A 15,184-nucleotide genomic window follows, 5' to 3' on the forward strand; every position below is an offset into this window, starting at 1 on the left:
CATTTGCCACCTCTCAGTCCAGCTCTGCAGCTTATCTATGTCCCTCTGTAACCTGCAACATCCTTCCGCACTGTGCACAACTCCACCGACTTTAGTGTCATCCGCAAATTTACTAACTCATCCTTCTATGCCCTCATCCAGGTCATTTATAAAAATGACAAACAGCAGTGGCCCCAAAACAGATTCTTGCGGTACACCACTAGTAACTGAACTCCAGGATGAACATTTCCCGTCAACCACCACCCTCTGTCTTCTTACAGCTAGCCAATTCCTGATCCAAACCGCTAAATCACCCTCAATCCCATGCCTCCATATTTTCTGCAATAGCCTACCGTGGGGAACGTTATCAAACGCTTTACTGAAATCCATATACACCACATCAACTGCTTTACCCATATCCACCTCTTTGGTCACCTTCTCAAAGAACTCAATAAGGTTTGAGAGGCATGACCTACCCTTCACAAAACCGTATTGACTATCCCTAATCAAATTATTCCTTTCTAGATGATTATAAATCCTCTCTCATAATTCTTTCCAAAACCTTGCCCACAACAGAAGTAAGGCTCACTGGTCTATAATTACCAGGGTTGTCTCTACTCCCCTTCTTGAACAAGGGGACAACATTTGCTATCCTCCAGTCTTCTGGCACTATTCCTGTAGACAATGACGACATAAAGATCAAGGCCAAAGGCTCTGCAATCTCCTCCCTAGCCTCCCAGAGAATCCTAGGATAAATCCCATCCAGCCCAGGGGACTTATCTATAAAACTGAAAACTTCAGAAATCACTAGCTGCAGGTTACAACCAGTTTGAGAAAGAACCTAAACCACCAAAAAGCACAAAAGTCATTTGCATTTATTCTGATATGGCTTGATGTTATCTACCTGCAGTCTGTCAAGGAAGAGCTGCTGAAGGAAGTCCTCCCAGAAGGAGAAAGGTTTCTCCAGTAGACGGTAACACACAGTTTCCCAGTTCTGACTTATTGATTCACTCGTCAGGAGTTCCCACACTGCATCTCGAATTCCAGCAAGACCCTTCAGACTTTTCACATAGACCAACAGGTTTCCAATTCCCATCTTTATGTCTTCCTTACACCTTTAAAAAAAAGTTAAAGTCTAAATCAGAATTAAAAAATTAAATCATTGCACTAAATCCAAATATTGTTAAAAATTGAGTATAGGAGACACACTTCCACAAATTTTACTTCCTGTTTGCATGATCCTTAGCTATTCATTTCTGTCTACATCTAACTTTTTCAATTGCTATACTGCACTAATATTCCCCACTCTATTTTACCATTTTGACTATCATGATGTAAATACACGTCTGACTACTCGGTGGCTCTGGAGGACAAAACTCGAAAATCCCTCCCAAATCCATTGCCAGCTTGAACAAAATAGAATTTATAATCATCTATAGTCCCAACATTACAGAAATTCATGGTCTTATCCAATAAAGCTGAGCCCAAGGACCAGCCAAGCATGTAATTTACTATTGGGATAGGATAATGGGAGGCCTTTTGGCACAGCAGGTACGATCTATGTCCCAGGGCTAGAAACTCCAGCTTCAAGGCCCACTTCAAACTTGATGGCTATGGAAGGAGAGTTTGTAATGTGGCCAAAAGTTTAATTAAGTCTGTAAATCTTTCCAATACGCCTGAAGGTAAGCAGTAAGAGTGGGAGAGTCAGCTGCTCAGCCATTCTGCAGAAGGCAATGGCAAATCACTGCAGTACTTTGCCAAGCATAATCATGAACCAATCTAATGGAAATTCATGGTCGCTAATACCTTCTTAGGGCATGGTACCGGAGGGAGGATTGAGATAAAATGTATCTGTGAATAAAATTTCCAACTTAGTTTCTTGCAGTGTTACATTTCATTGTTACAATAGCATTAGTTTTCATCAACTTGATTCAATGGCAGCATTCTTTATACACTGTCTGCCCCCACAAAGATGGCCACTGATACACACCTGCGCACGAGCAGAAAACTAGTGACACTGGATCCCAGTGTATAGCTTTGATTTAAGGACAGGAGCCAGTGTTCATTTGTTGCAGATTCTTGTTTTGTACCAGGGTGATTAAAGCTGTATTTTGCCACACATTCATAGAAACCAGTCAAGTTCAAAAAGTCCACCTTATTTTTCTTTCAAAAAATGAAACTCCCAATGCAATGAAATATATAGTACAATTAAAGCAGTGTAGTGCCAAACAAACCACAGAGGACTGTTTCACAATCCAATTGTGCCGGAGCTTCACCACTTTCTGGAATAATCAATTTTTCCATTGTCACCAGCTTCAGACATCTATCTAACAGTATACTATCAACTTTATCTCTTATGTTCAATGGGAAAGAATAGGAGACATTTTGGAGTTTGCGAGGGGAAAATAACCCTGCATTCTGTCTTTGCTTGCTTTTATTTGTCAGCCTCTTGTGATGCATAAGACAGCAGCTTGATACTGCATTGCTAGAGAGAATCAATGAAAATTAGAATCCCGTGAAGTAATTGTATGAACTTTTGACCAAGATTAGACAACTTAAAATTAAATAATTGCAAATAGATTAGGTCGCTTCACTGAAAAATAGTGAAATCAGAAGTATGCTATCCACAGACATCACCAATAAATGGAACCCATTACTTGCAATGACATCATATCGGTGCAACTGTGCATGCACCGCGTTGGCAGAATATGCAATCCTCTTTATATTCTGTGCCAGAGGTTATGGGCTTAAGTTGATGAGGGGATGTAACATAGGGTGAACCAAATTACCTGGGAGGTTCCCCCTCATTGATCCACTGGAGCAAGCTGAGAGGGGTGATTGAAAAGCAGCAGTGCTGGTAAGAGATTAATTGGATTAATTGAATTGTTTATTTATTTAATTAGTCAGCTAGTGTGTGTATTTTTTTGGCCTTTACTTTAACAGCAGTTTTTCAAGTTTAAAGTGAAAACTAGAAGTGGGCAGCAAAGGAGTCTGGGAAGGGTTTTTATTTTAACTTTAAAAGTCAGTTACCTGGGTGGTTCCCCCTCAGTAGTAGTTTTTTTTTTTCTCTCGCGCCCCTAGCCCTATAAATTGGTGCAGAGGAGATACCCGATCCTCTACACTGGTAGAGGATCCCACCCTTCCATCCTCCTCTAACCTAATTATAAGTGTGGGGAAGTTTTTTGTTTTCTTTTTTTCTTGCTGGTAATGGCTTCAGGGATGGCAGTTCAGGCAGTATGCTGCATCTCCTGTGGGATGTATGTGGTGAGGAAATCCAGTAGTGTTTCAGGAGATTTTAGTTGTAAGAAGTGCATTAGATTGCAGCTTCTGGAGGAGCGTGTAAAGGAGCTGGAGGGGGAGGTAGAGGAACTCCGCATAATTCGGGAGGCGGAGGTGGAAGTTGATAGGAGTTATAGAGAAATAGTAACTCCTAGAAATGAGGCTTGGGTCAATGCCAGGAGGAGGGGTAAGAAGCAATCGGGAAGACAATCCCCTGGGGCGGTTCCCCTCCATAATAGGTTTTCGGTGCTGGAGGCTACAGTTGAGGAGGAATCAACTGAGCATAGAGAGCAGATCTCTGGGGGTGAGCCGAGTGAGAAAGCTCAGGTGGTTAGGGGCTGTAAAAGACTGGGCCTTGTGATTGGGGACTCCACAATTAAGGGGACAGATAGGAGGGTCGGAACTAAAGGTAGGGACTCAGGGTTGGTGTGTTGCCTACCAGGGGCTGGGGTCCGGGATGTGTCTGACAGGGTATTCAGGACTCTTAGGGGGGAGGGAGATAAACCACAAGTTATTGTACATGTGGGGACACACGACATAGGGAGGATAGGGGAAGGGGATATTAGGCAGGGATTTATGGAGTTGGGGTGGAAACTAAAGGCCAAGACTGACAGAGTGGTTATCTCTGGACTCTTGCCTGTACCACGGGATAGTTTAGAGAGGAATAGGGAGAGGGAAGGTTTGAATTCATGGCTGAGGGGATGGTGCAGGAGGGAGGGGTTCAGGTACTTAAGCAATTGGGGCTCGTACTGGGGAAGGTGTGACCTCTATGAGAAGGATGGTCTACACCTTAATCAGAAGGGGACCAATATCCTGGGGGGTAAATTTGCTAAGGCCATGCAGGGAGGTTTAAACTGATTCGGGGGGGGGGAGGGATCCTGAGTAGTGGGGCTGAAAGTGAGGGATGCATGGATGGGGACTGCAATGCACGGCATTGCAGAGGTGGGGTGGAGCAGGGTTTGAAATGTGTATACTTCAATGCCAGGAGTATTCGCAATAAAGTGGGTGAACTTGCAGCGTGGATCAGTACCTGGGACTTCGATGTTGTGGCTATTTCAGAGACATGGATAGAGCAGGGGCAGGAATGGATGCTGCAGGTCCCGGGGTTCAAATGTTTTAGTCGAAGTAGGGAAGGAGGTAGAAGAGGGGGAGGGGTAGCATTATTGGTCAGAGATTGTATCACAGTGTCAGAGAGGAGGTTTGATGAGGACTTATCTGTTGAGGTAGTATGGGCGGAGATTAGAAATAGGAGAGGAGAGGTCACCCTGTTGGGAGTCTTTTATAGACCTCCTAAAAGTTCTAGAGAGGTTGAGGAAAGGATTGCGGAGTCAATCCTGCTTAGGAGTGAAAGTAATAGGGCAATTGTTATGGGGGATTTTAACTTGACTAATATTGACTGGAATTGTTATAGCTCTAGCTCGTTAGAGGGGTCAGTTTTTGTTCAAAGCGTGCAGGAAGGTTTTTTGACTCAGTATGTAGACAGGCCAACTAGAGGTGAGGCTATATTGGATCTGGTGCTGGGAAATGAGCCAGACCAGGTGCTAGACTTGGAAGTTGGTGTGCATTTTGGTGATAGTGACCACAATTCGGTTACGTTCACCTTAGTGATGGAAAGGGATAGGCATGAACCTCGGGCCAGTGGTTTTAGCTGGGGGAAGGGTAATTATGAGGCTATTAGGAGAGAATTAGGAAACATAGGTTGGACTAGGAGATTACAGGGACTGGGAACGTCCGACATGTGGAGTTTTTTCAAGGAGCAGCTACTGCGAGTCTGTGATAGGTATGTCCCTGTCAGGCAAGGAGGAATTGGTAGGGCTAGGGAACCGTGGTGCACCAAAAAAGTTTCTTTGTTGGTTAAAAAGAAAAAGGAGGCTTATGTTCGGATGAGACGTGAGCACTCGGGTAGTGCACGAGAAAGCTTTAGATTGGCTAAGAGGGAGTTGAAGAGCGAGCTTAGAAGGGCTAAAAGGGGACATGAGAAGACTTTGGCGGATAGGGTTAAAGAGAATCCTAAGGCGTTCTATAGGTATGTCAAGAACAGAAGGTTGGTTAGGGCAAGTTTAGGGCCAGTTATAGATGGTAGAGGGAAGTTATGTGTGGAACCGGAGGAGATTGGTGAAGCATTGAACCAATATTTCTCTTCGGTGTTCACGCAAGGGGACATGAATATAGCTGAGGAGGACACTGGGTTGCAAGGGAGTAGAATAGACAGTATTACAGTTGATAAGGAGGATGTGCAGGATATTCTGGAGGGTCTGAAAATAGATAAATCCCCTGGTCCGGATGGGATTTATCCAAGGATTCTCTGGGAGGCAAGAGAAGTGATTGCAGAGCCTCTGGCTCTGATCTTCAGGTCGTCGTTGGCCTCTGGTATAGTACCAGAAGATTGGAGGTTAGCGAATGTTGTCCCATTGTTTAAGAAGGGGAACAGAGACTTCCCCGGGAATTATAGACCGGTGAGTCTCACTTCTGTTGTCGGCAAGATGTTGGAAAAAATTATAAGGGATAGGATTTATAGTTATTTGGAGAGTAATGAATTGATAGGTGATAGTCAGCATGGTTTTGTGGCAGGTAGGTCGTGCCTTACTAACCTTATTGAGTTTTTTGAGAAAGTGACCAAGGAGGTGGATGGGGGCAAGGCAGTGGACGTGGTATATATGGATTTTAGTAAGGCGTTTGATAAGGTTCACCATGGTAGGCTTCTGCAGAAAATGCAGATGTATGGGATTGGGGGTGATCTAGGAAATTGGATCAGGAATTGGCTAGCGGATAGGAAACAGAGGGTGGTGGTTGATAGTAAATATTCATCATGGAGTGCGGTTACAAGTGGTGTACCTCAGGGATCTGTTTTGGGGCCACTGCTGTTTGTAATATTTATTAATGATCTGGATGAGGGTATAGTTGGGTGGATTAGCAAATTTGCTGATGACACCAAAGTCGGTGGTGTGGTAGACCGTGAGGAAGGGTGTCGTAGTTTGCAGGAAGACTTAGACAGGTTGCAAAGTTGGGCCGAGAGGTGGCGGATGGAGTTTAATGCGGAGAAGTGTGAGGTAATTCACTTTGGTAGGAATAACAGATGTGTTGAGTATAGGGCTAACGGGAGGACTTTGAATAGTGTGGAGGAGCAGAGGGATCTAGGTGTATGTGTGCATAGATCCCTGAAAGTTGGGAATCAAGTAGATAAGGTTGTTAAGAAGGCATATGGTGTCTTGGCGTTTATTGGTAGGGGGATTGAATTTAGGAGTCGTAGCGTTATGTTGCAACTGTACACAACTCTGGTGCGGCCGCACTTGGAGTACTGTGTGCAGTTCTGGTCCCCACATTACAGGAAGGATGTGGAGGCTTTGGAGAGGGTGCAGAGGAGGTTTACCAGGATGTTGCCTGGTATGGAGGGGAGATCCTATGAGGAGAGGCTGAGGGATTTGGGATTGTTTTCGCTGGAAAGGCGGCGGCTAAGAGGGGATCTTATTGAAACATATAAGATGATTAGAGGTTTAGATAGGGTGGATAGTGATAGCCTTTTTCCTCTGATGGAGAAATCCAGCACGAGGGGGCATGGCTTTAAATTGAGGGGGGGTAGTTATAGAACCGATGTCAGGGGTAGGTTCTTTACCCAGAGGGTGGTGAGGGATTGGAATGCCCTGCCAGCATCAGTAGTAAATGCGCCTAGTTTGGGGGCGTTTAAGAGATCCGTAGATAGGTTCATGGACGAAAAGAAATTGGTTTAGGTTGGAGGGTCACAGTTTTTTTTTAACTGGTCGGTGCAACATCGTGGGCCGAAGGGCCTGTTCTGCGCTGTAATGTTCTATAAATGGATGTTGGAAGGAAGAACTTTTGGGCTTTCCAACTGAATGAACTATAGCCTCCCACATGTGGTGATCTAGTAAGACTAAATGCTGATATATTTTCATAACTAAATGCCAGTTTGTATTCAGATCATATTAAAAAAGAAACTTACCCATTGATAACAGCCTTGTTTCTTGTGACTCTCTTTTAGAAATCTGACCTGCCCCCACACACTTCTTCCGTTACTCACAAATCAGAGATTTTCAGCGCAAAAAAAATTGCTCAGTTTCTTTCTTTGCCCCCGAACTCACAGCTCGATATATTAAAATTAAATCCTTTTGTTAGGATGTTCATTTTCAAATTATATTCTCTAATTTGTTCACTGCACTGCCATTTGCTTTCTACCTTAAAAACTCTTTTTTAGAAGTTTATTTATTAGTGTCACAAGTAAGCTTTGATTAACACTGCAATGAAGTTACTGTGAAAATCCCCATGTCGCACACTTCGGCACATGATGGGGAACACTGAGGGAGAATTTAGCATGGTTAATGCACCTAACCAGTACGTCCATTTGGACGTGGGAGGAAACCAGTGCACCCGGAGGAAACCCACGCAAACATGGGGAGAACGTGCAGAGTCTGCACAGGCAGTGACCCAAGCCGGGAACTGAACCCGGGTCCTTGGCGCTGTGAGGCAGCAGTGCTAACCACTGTGCCACCATGCCGCTTTAGGAGCAAGATATTGGGGTCCATTCTTCCCCGAGGGTCAGAGCATCAGGACTGCCAAGGGGGTAGGGGGAGATAGAGGCTGGCCCAGACATGCCCAGAGGCGCAGCCAGTGAGCTGGCCAGCAATCAGGAGGCTGGCAGTGCGGGCTTCTGCGCATGCGCCAATCTCGGCTCTGGCAGATCGGCACATGTGCAGTGGCCCACTCAGCGCTATAATGCCAGCCTCTCCAGCTGGAACAGGCCCCACCCACAGCTTTTTAGCATGATTCACGCTGAGGCACTCTGCAGTGCAGTGTGGCTATTCATTTAAAAAACCCCGCTGAAAAAAAACCAATGGGATTAACTCCAGTTTTTACACGAATTGTACACTTAGAATTTTTTGGGGAGAATTGTTGCCATTGATTCAGTCTTAGAAGAAAACTTGCAGTCTATTCTTCCTCGTGTACATTTCTCATCTGTATCTAAAGATATGGCTTGCTATAATTTAAAATCTTATATCGTATCCATCTTTCCAAAGTTAAATTATCTAAGATCCATCCAAATTTTGATCAAACTTGTGTTAAGTGTCATACTGCCCCAGCACCTCTACTTCAAATATACTAGTCATTTCCTAAATTGGTTTTGTTTTAGACAAACACTTTTAAATCACTCTCTCATATTTTTAACACAAACATTGATTCTTTTCCTATTACAGCACTCTTTGGAATGGAACCAAATGGCATTCCTCTTACAAAAATTCAGACTCGCCTTTTCAATGGTACTGGCTAGGTACATTATGCTATTAAATTGGAAGCAGCCTGCCCCATCCTCTTTTACTAATTGGATACCTGATCTTAAACTTGAGAAAATAAAGTTCACTATAAAAGGTTCCACTGGTGGATTTTAGGTAGCTTGGCAATCTTTCCTAGATTATTTTGAGGAACTACAGCTCTCTACTTTCATATAAAACTGACCCCAATGAGATTGTACATATTATTTCATATGAAAACATCTGTTCTATGGTTGTTGTTAACTTTCTCATTATTTACCTTTAAGGGAGTTTTCTTCCACCTTTTATCCTTCTTCCTCCCACTTCTCGTCCAAATCATTGCGGTACATTAAGCTATTTTCTGCACTGTTATTCATTATGATTGTTGTTAAAACTTAATAAATAGAATAAGTAAAAAATGTTTTACTTCTGTAGGGTGAAGCAGAATTGGATTTCTCCAGTAAAATTTTCGCATAAATAAAAATTGTTGCAAGTATAATGTTCCTCTACATTTTCTTTGCATTGTGCAGGCTACAAACTCCTCTGTACAGGACTTTCTGTCCTTGGGCAATTTGCACTTTTAACAAATTCATGAGACATAATGCTGGAATTTCTCCTGAAGAACACAGCAGTCTGTTTATTTCAATTTGAGACACATTCCAGATTGCTACATGACCACACGCACAAGTGCATCTTAGAGGGAGCACTAAACAATTGTGTAATTAGTAGTCATATATTAAGCCAATCTTTCTCTTCACCCTACCTGTAACTACAACACTACAGCCTGCACCTTCTCCCCAATGTACTCTATGAACAGTACGTTTTGCCTGTATAGCACGCAATAAACAATATTTTTCACTCTATCCCAGTACATGTGACAATAATAAATCAAATCAATGCATACACACAAACACATGGACAGCTCTTCAGTTTTAAAAGGCCCAATACTGACTTCATCTGAATATATTTTTACTCTAGCTTTTCTTTAAATAATTTAGAAAAGCAACCAGACATTGCTGGAAGTTCAGAGTAAAGAGCAACAAGGAGAAAAGACAGGAGAAGCCAGTAAAAACTGTTCATTGGCCTTAATCTTGGAATTGAAGAAATGCACAAGCTCTTTACATTTCTTGTTAAAAGTATTTTTGGCAGTTAATCCAGTGTTTCATTTTAATGTCACTGGTTTCTGCTCTTTGGTGTTCATCAACATCTAAATAAAATCCAGTTGCTTACATGTTGATCCACTGCTGAAGAGTGTCTCTCAGGTAATCACGGTTTATTGGATGAGCAAGAGTCCTCAGAGGAGGCTGAAAATCCACAATAGAAGGTGGTAAATATTTGAACCAGGTCTCAGATTTCATCTCTTCTTTTAACACTGAGATTCCTCTATCTGCAATGGTCAAACAAAGAGGTGTTTAGTTACCTGTGCATACAAACAAATATTCTCTCCTGTATTTCCAAACCCATTCTGCCTGAAAGCAGTGATCTTCTACCTCAGGGAACTGGATTTACTCTCACATGACTGGGATTTGCGACGAGACACAGAATCAATGCTATTGTTATACAGCAGTGTTTTCTGCAGTGCAGCAGGAACAATCAGCTCCGAGTTATACGGCCACTTTTAAACCCTGGTAGACTTATGTGCTAAGTAAGGCTGCAGTATCTTTCTAAGATTTCTCGTATCCCTCTAATATCTCATGTGAGCAATCATTCTTGACAGAAACCATACAATGGACCACAGGAGGCTTAATACCCAAGTCCAACCATGCCAAAAAGCCAAGTGACCAACATGCAAGCTTTTTCAAAAGGAGTCACTGGATAATGATCATGAGCTTGAACCAAATCTGTTTTTCCCTTCCCAGGGTCCAATTGTACAACTCATTCCCATTCCCACCAAGAATTATCAACTGATTCAGCCCAGATCATAATCCAACCTAGTCTGTATGGTTATCTCTATCCAATGTGATACAAAACAGCAATCCTTTGGGAAAGTGAGTTTATGCTCACTATTTGACCAGACAGCAAAACGTATTCAAGAATTTTACATTACAAAAAGTAGTTACATATTTACAAAAAGAGGAAATAACAGAAAATAAAGTAAAAAGTAAAGTTTATTTATTAGTCACAAGTAGGCTTACATTCACACTGCAATGAAGTTACTGTGAAAATCCCCTACTCGCAATCAAGTTACTGTGAAAATTCCATCACGTTCCGACGCCTGTTCGGGTACACGGAGGGAGAATATAGCATGGACAATTCACCTAACCTGCACATCTTGGGACTGTAGAAGGAAACCGGAGCACCCAGAGGAAATCCCTAGCAGACACAGGGAGACCGTGTAATCGCCACACAGACAATGACCCAAGCCAGGAATCGAACCCGGATCTCTGTCGTTGTGAGGGAGCAGTGCTAACCACTCTGCCATCGTGCCACCCTATGGGACCCTCGAGAACAATGCTAGTCACCACACCCCAGCCGGTGTTTATTCCATTTGTCATCCACTTCTGATGTCAATTACTAAAGAGGTGTCAGTCAGTGATCAAAAAGGATAAGTTTTGGAAAAATTCTGTAGGCATTTTACAAGTTTAGAAACAATTTTTAATAGCAAATGACAAGGAGACCCCCCCCCCCCCCACATACCTGCTGGAGACTCACTTGTGATGGATGCCAAAGTAGTGAAGAGAAGGCTGCAGGTCAGTGTTGTATCTGGCACTTTTCCTTCAGTCGGTGTATAAAATACAGCTTGAGCCTGATACAACGTGGTGGCTAACAGTTCAACAAGTGAACATACCTGTGCCTTAATACCAGCACCTAAAAGACACAACACGATTTAATTTCTGCAAGCTTCAAAATGTGAATTAGCCTTTCAATCTTTAAAAAGTACCATTAAGATAGAACTTCTTAATCCATGAGGATCAACTCTAATAATTGATTACAATAAACACACAGTTTTGCTTTTTCATTTATCCAAAGGTTAGTTTCAAACACAATGACTCCTTTTTTGTTTACAGAAACAGGACAAGGTCCAGTGCTCACCATGATGGGGTTGGCTAAGTAACTGCTGAATTGCTGATTTCCTCGCTAGAAGGAAATCAGCAAGAGCTTGGCGGGGTGAACTGTCTTCCAGGAGCATAATGGAACAAAGAGCCTCTGCAATAGCTTGGTCTGATACTGCTCGGCCCTTCAGAAGTGTTTTACTCTCTTGTAAAATGGATGCCCTAGAAAAAAAAATAGACTTAGAAACTGTATTCTTTCCATTTCATAATAGAATGAACATTTCATTTCACAAATAATTAACGCTGGCATGCCAGCTCTCACTAAAAACCAGAGGGGTTGTTTTGTGATTTAGCAAGACCAAGGCTAAGTTATTCCCATGAAGAAGCAGAACTGAATAATTAAGAAGCAATGAAATGTAAGATCTTAAGACTGTGCTCATTTCTGATCATGTAATGGAAAGGTCATGAATATCTGCACTTTGCATTCAATAATTAAACCACTTCAAGTTCCACTTGTGACCTATAAAACTACAACTCTTCTATATTAGTAACTTTAATGCCACCATCAGGAGTTCGAAACTGTCTACTGCTGCTTTGTACCAACAATCTTTGTGATCGCTCTGACTGAGAATGTCAAATTCAAACTAACGACAACTGATTCAAAAGGCAGCTGTGTGCTATAGCTTCTTTAAATTCAAAAGGAAATTATTTATTTTATTCAGCTGTAATATCACTGCAAAATTGGTAAACTAATGGGTACACCTATACGTGCAGTTACTAGAATGCTGCACTAAAAGATGGGAATATAATTTTCACCCAGTCCGGTATAGTGTGTCACACTAGTTGTGGGGCTGGTGAAGAGATTTGTGCCCGATATTAAGTGAATTGTACAACCCAAGTGAACTTCATTCAGCATCCTACTGTGGATTTCTGGTTGATGAAGAAATAACCCCACTAACTGGATCAGCCAAGGAATGAGAACTTGTGTTTATCTTAAGAACCCTGTAACCTGATAATTTTTAATATACAGAAGGAAAGAACATAAATTCTCCATGATCTGGCTTTGGAAACAGGTAGCCATGTCAGTCAGCAGCATCATTTCTGCATATATGTTGAATGTTTACATTATAGCTTTATTTATGGCCTTTCGTGTGATTCCTTTCTGTTCATAAAGCCTCTGAAAGTCCTGAAATGAATGTAACCTTACCCATCACAGCTACTTTTACAGAAGTACAGTTCAAAACCCAAGCATGGCTTAGTATATTTTTTAATATTTGGGGTTTGCAATTAAGTGCCTTGAAGACTGCTGGGCCTAGTGACTTGACAAAGAAAGGAAAGTTTTCCCGACAATTGTTCACCATTCATATCTGAATTTTTTTTCGCACAACTTTAAAATTCTTGCCACATCATCTAAACCAAGACGAATAATTCTGATCAGTTCTGAGTAACCAGGAAGCATAAAGAGAGAAACCAGTCATTCTTTGTGAAGTAACATCTACTTAGATCCAAAGTTAGCTATGTTTCCCAATCTTCTGAAAGCACTCAAAGAAGTATCTGGCACATCTCATTCACATCTGTGCAGTTACTTGTTGGTATTGTTAGGAATCTACATCTCCAAGAACTATATGCTGTAAAAAAAAAAGGACAGCGAGTTATTTGGACACTCCCCTAAGGGCTTTTCTTAAAAAGGTTACAAGTTCACTTGGGTCTGAGCTATTTTACCACCATCCTCCACCAAATAAACCACATGACTTCAGCTAAATCCAAAGACCAAGACACCTAGGCAGATAAGAGCTAATACTGGAGTTAACATTTTTAAAAACGGCTGTTGGCTCCTGCTGATTGGTTGAATAAACAGACTGAACATTCTTCTTAAAACTCTGTGTCTTGAGAGCAAACTGTGAAGAAAGTTTGCTCCTCTCTCCCTGTATTGCCTGCAGTCCAGAGTGGGTATTCACCTTCAGCCAGAAAATTCTCATCTTAGAATAACTTGTCCGCATTTGGCAGCCTGTGGAACTGCGACAAGAAAGAAATAACAAAGACCGTGTTGCACCGAGGATTCTTTGGAAAGGGCTTCCAGACAACTACTGTGACTAGTGCACCATCTTTGCAAACAGGAACACAAAATCCAACAGGGTCAAGACCTTTTTGAACTTTACCCTTTTTCATAAAGTGTTCCCTGACTCCAACCTCTGCAGAGACCCAATTTGTCTTGTCCTTTGCATGTTCATTGGGATAGTAAAATGGGCAAATCACTACACTTCTGGATTACAAACTGTATGTTAATCAGTTTTGCAATTTGTTCATTAAAAATTTTTTCGTTTCATAAAAATCCTATTATTTTGAGTTTGTTAGCAAGAAGCCTGATTAAGGTCTCTTTTATTCTGGGTCTAACAACAGCAAAGGTAAACAACCGGCCAATGTAGTGAGTGAATTTAACATTTACACTTATGGTGCGACCTGTGGAGTAGTGGGGCTCGAGAAACTGTGCACTCCTCCCATATTGGCCGTAACAGCACCTCGAGAAAATTGCCAAGCGTGATGTTTGGCTTCAATACAGAGCAAAAAAACAGGAACAGCCTTGTTCAGGAAGTTGCTGCCTCTGCCTGGCACTCCATCAATCAATAGAAAACATCAATCCAAAGATCAATATGAGCTCAGAATAGCAAGATCCTATCTAATGCTGCACAGCACTACATCCTGAAACAAATTACAGATTGGCCCTGTCTTACAGTCCTTATTTGCCAGTTCTGCAGTAAATCAACATAATGCCTTCGTAAATGGGAACGTTTAGGTGAACAAAGAGATGGGGAAGCCTAACTTGATGATGACTTTTCAGTATAGAATGACATGAATAATCTCACATCAGTGTGGTAGATAATAAAAACACCACAAAGATGAATTAGATAGCACCTTCAAAATAGTAAAAATAGTCCTTGCTGCTTCACAGGAGCATGATGCAACTTTCTACAGCAGTTAACTCATTGTTTGAAAGAGAAGCAACCAAAGCATTGCAAGTACATCGCAGAATTGGAAACTTTGTGGGAAAAATCACAGTATTTTCAATGTTATACAATGCGGTTGAGAACTATGGTAACAAATTGCACAATCGCCTCTCCACAAATGTACCATGCTCTCTTCAGTCACAAATATCTAACTCCAGATACGGGTGTCTCAAATCAGTTGGATGGAGTTAGATGCTCCATCATAGAACTGACATTGTTGATAAGCCCGTCTTTATTTCTGTAGTTGCAGATCTATCCCACTAGGTAAAGTAATTGATGGTGACTGAAAATCAGTAATCTTAGAAGAGAGAGATTACTGAAGTTTGTCAAAAACTACTTTTCAGTCAGTGATTTGGGTGGCACAGTGGTTAGCACTGCTAACTCTCAGTGCCAGGGACCTGGGTTCAATTCTGGCCATGGATGACCGTCTGTATGGAGTTTGCACATTCTTCCCATGTCTGCATGGGTTTCTTCCGAGTGCTCCCACAGTCCAAAGATGTGCAGGTTAGGTCCAACAGTCATGCTAAATTGCCCCTTAGCGTCAGGGCGATTAGCGGGGTAAATATGTGAAGATATGGGGATAGGGCCTGGATGGGATTGTCAATGATGCAGGTTCGATGGGCCGAATGGCCTCCTTCTGCACTGTAGAGATTCTATGATTTAATAA

The 15,184-nt window shown here is 42.1% G+C and overlaps 1 protein-coding gene across 3 annotated transcripts in view; it reads right to left on the minus strand.

The window, feature by feature from the left end:
• cog1 (component of oligomeric golgi complex 1) overlaps positions 1–15,184 on the minus strand; it is a 47,291-nt gene that overhangs the window by 27,520 nt on the left and 4,587 nt on the right. For 2 of the 3 annotated variants that reach the window (XM_078225655.1, XM_078225657.1), the window contains exons 3-6: positions 11,553–11,734; positions 11,157–11,327; positions 9,750–9,906; positions 884–1,094 (exon numbers count right to left, since the gene is read on the minus strand). In XM_078225655.1, coding sequence (XP_078081781.1) covers positions 884–1,094; positions 9,750–9,906; positions 11,157–11,327; positions 11,553–11,734 — 721 coding nt within the window. The remainder of the gene's footprint in view (positions 1–883; positions 1,095–9,749; positions 9,907–11,156; positions 11,328–11,552; positions 11,735–15,184) is intronic. The other variant, XM_078225656.1, reaches the window with a different exon arrangement.

This window comes from Mustelus asterias, chromosome 12, assembly GCF_964213995.1.
Source record: "Mustelus asterias chromosome 12, sMusAst1.hap1.1, whole genome shotgun sequence".
In the NCBI taxonomy this organism is placed as follows: Eukaryota; Metazoa; Chordata; class Chondrichthyes; order Carcharhiniformes; family Triakidae; genus Mustelus; species Mustelus asterias.